Genomic DNA, 1,973 nt, shown 5'->3' with positions numbered 1-1,973 from the left:
TCCCATTAGCGTCCCCCTGTCCACTCAGAGTCCCCATGTCCCCTCAGCATCCCCAAGTCCCATTAGCGTCCCCCTGTCCCCTCAGTGTCCCCCTGTCCCCTCAGCATCCCCAAGTCCCATTAGCGTCCCCCTGTCCCCTCAGTGTCCCCCTGTCCCCTCAGCATTCCCCCTGTCCCCTCAGCGTCCCCTCAGAGCTCCTCTGCAGATCAGGCTGAACCAGTAGAGCTGCAGGGGCCACAGCAGGGCGGCCCCCAGGTTGCACTGCCAGGGGGCCACCAGGGGGACCCGGTACAGCGGGATGGAGGCGTACCTGCAGCAGCAGACAGGGGGCGCTGTGGTCAGCTTGAATAATAACAGATGATCTGAGGTAAATAGGATCAGTGAAGCTCCTGACCTCCTCATGTCAGCTTCACCTGCCAGCAGGCCGACCCGAGGTCAGAGAGGTCAGGTGAGGTCAGAGAGGTCAGGTGAGGTCAGGTGAGGTCAGATGAGGTCAGAGAGGTCAGGTGAGGTCAGGTGAGGTCAGAGAGGTCAGAGAGGTCAGGTGAGGTCATAGAGGTCAGGTGAGGTCAGAGAGGTCAGAGAGGTCAGGTGAGGTCATAGAGGTCAGGTGAGGTCAGAGAGGTCAGGTGAGGTCAGGTTACCTGCTGTAGGCGTAGTACAGGTAGGGGAAGAGCAGAACTCTGCAGCAGAAGAAGCTGAGCAGAAGGGCGGCGCCGTTGACCCGATGCAGCAGCCAGTCCTGCCTCTGGAACTGATGGAGACACCTGGTCAGGTACAAACACCTGGACCCGACCGGACTCTGAGCAGTTCTGTTGGGTCAGACCGGGTCCAGTGCATGAGGTTACCTGGATCAGAACTTTCCCCAGACAGACAGACGGTGTGCTGAGCTCAGCCAGGAACAAAAGGCCCTGGAAGTAATCGCCCCGCCCCTGGCGCCACACCTGGAAGGAGAGAGGTCAGGGGTCAGCGACCTATGGACGGCTCCCTGACCCATCTGGACCAGGCGGTTCTGTCTCATCTTTAACAGGCTCTTCTTTCCAGAACCAGAACCTGGTTTCACAGTCAGTTAATGAGGCTATTTAACAGACTGGTGGCGCCACCTCCAGGCTGGAGGCTTCATTACAGGCTCCAACAGAACTCCTCTGGCCTGGTATGAACCAGCAGAACTGGGACCCGGTTCTGACTCAGTTTTTAACATTTAAATTTCAGTTTTAGTTTCAAACTGAATTGATTTTTAGGTTTAATCTGGTTTCAGATCTAGATTAGAGCTGGTTTAACGAACAGTTCAGTCAGGCTTTTGGACCAGAACCTCTTGGTTCTGACCCGATATTGAACCGGGCCAGAATAGAAAACAGAACCACAGATGAAGAAGTTGGAGAACTTTACATGTGATGTCAGACATTCTCCAGTTTCTCATCAAACTGGTTCCAGTTTCTTCCTGAACTGGATCCAGCGTTGCCATAGTTACCAGAGAGGCGGGGCAACAGAAGGCCACCATGAAGACGTGATGCAGAACCATCAGAACCTCCCGGCGCAGGAAACCCAACACCGCGGTGCACACCGAGCCACCGTCAGGCCCCGCCTCCTGGTGACCTTTGACCCGCAGCCTGAACCAGTAGCACAGGAACATGGCCAAGAGGTCGTAGCAGAAATACGGCGTGGCGAACAGGATGTAGGCGTCGGCCAGCCAGTGTCTGAGGAGGGGAAGCAGAACGGGTCAAAGATGGCCGCTGGGTCATCAGAACCAACAGAACCGGGTCATTCTGGACTCCCAGAAACACCCAGAACTAGCAGCAGGTTCTGCTGACCCAGTCGGTTCTGGTTCTGTTCAGTTGAATGTTTGAACAATTACTGAAAAATAATCAGTAATTATGAAAACAATAATTTAATCTGAAAATCACATGAATCTAAATAATGTAAAATCCTATAGATTTTACCACAATAATAATAATAATACATTTTATTTCAAA

General features: G+C 53.4%; 1 protein-coding gene across 2 annotated transcripts in view; it reads right to left on the bottom strand.

Moving 5' to 3' along the window:
- Positions 1 to 157: 157 nt before the first annotated feature.
- The window catches only part of LOC106943000 (protein FAM57B-like), a 9,558-nt gene continuing 7,742 nt past the window's right edge, over positions 158 to 1,973 (bottom strand). For both annotated transcript variants that reach the window (XM_015026346.1, XM_015026347.1), the window contains 4 exons: positions 1,472 to 1,697; positions 849 to 944; positions 645 to 754; positions 158 to 310 (listed from right to left, as the gene is read on the bottom strand). In XM_015026346.1, coding sequence (XP_014881832.1) covers positions 178 to 310; positions 645 to 754; positions 849 to 944; positions 1,472 to 1,697 — 565 coding nt within the window. In that variant the 3' untranslated portion in view covers positions 158 to 177. The remainder of the gene's footprint in view (positions 311 to 644; positions 755 to 848; positions 945 to 1,471; positions 1,698 to 1,973) is intronic.

This window comes from Poecilia latipinna, unplaced genomic scaffold (assembly GCF_001443285.1).
Source record: "Poecilia latipinna isolate Pla-1442-1.1 unplaced genomic scaffold, P_latipinna-1.0 Scaffold4768, whole genome shotgun sequence".
NCBI classification, from domain to species: domain Eukaryota; kingdom Metazoa; phylum Chordata; class Actinopteri; order Cyprinodontiformes; family Poeciliidae; genus Poecilia; species Poecilia latipinna.
Note: the sequence above shows the minus strand (reverse complement) of the source record. Positions and strands in the feature narration are given on the sequence as shown.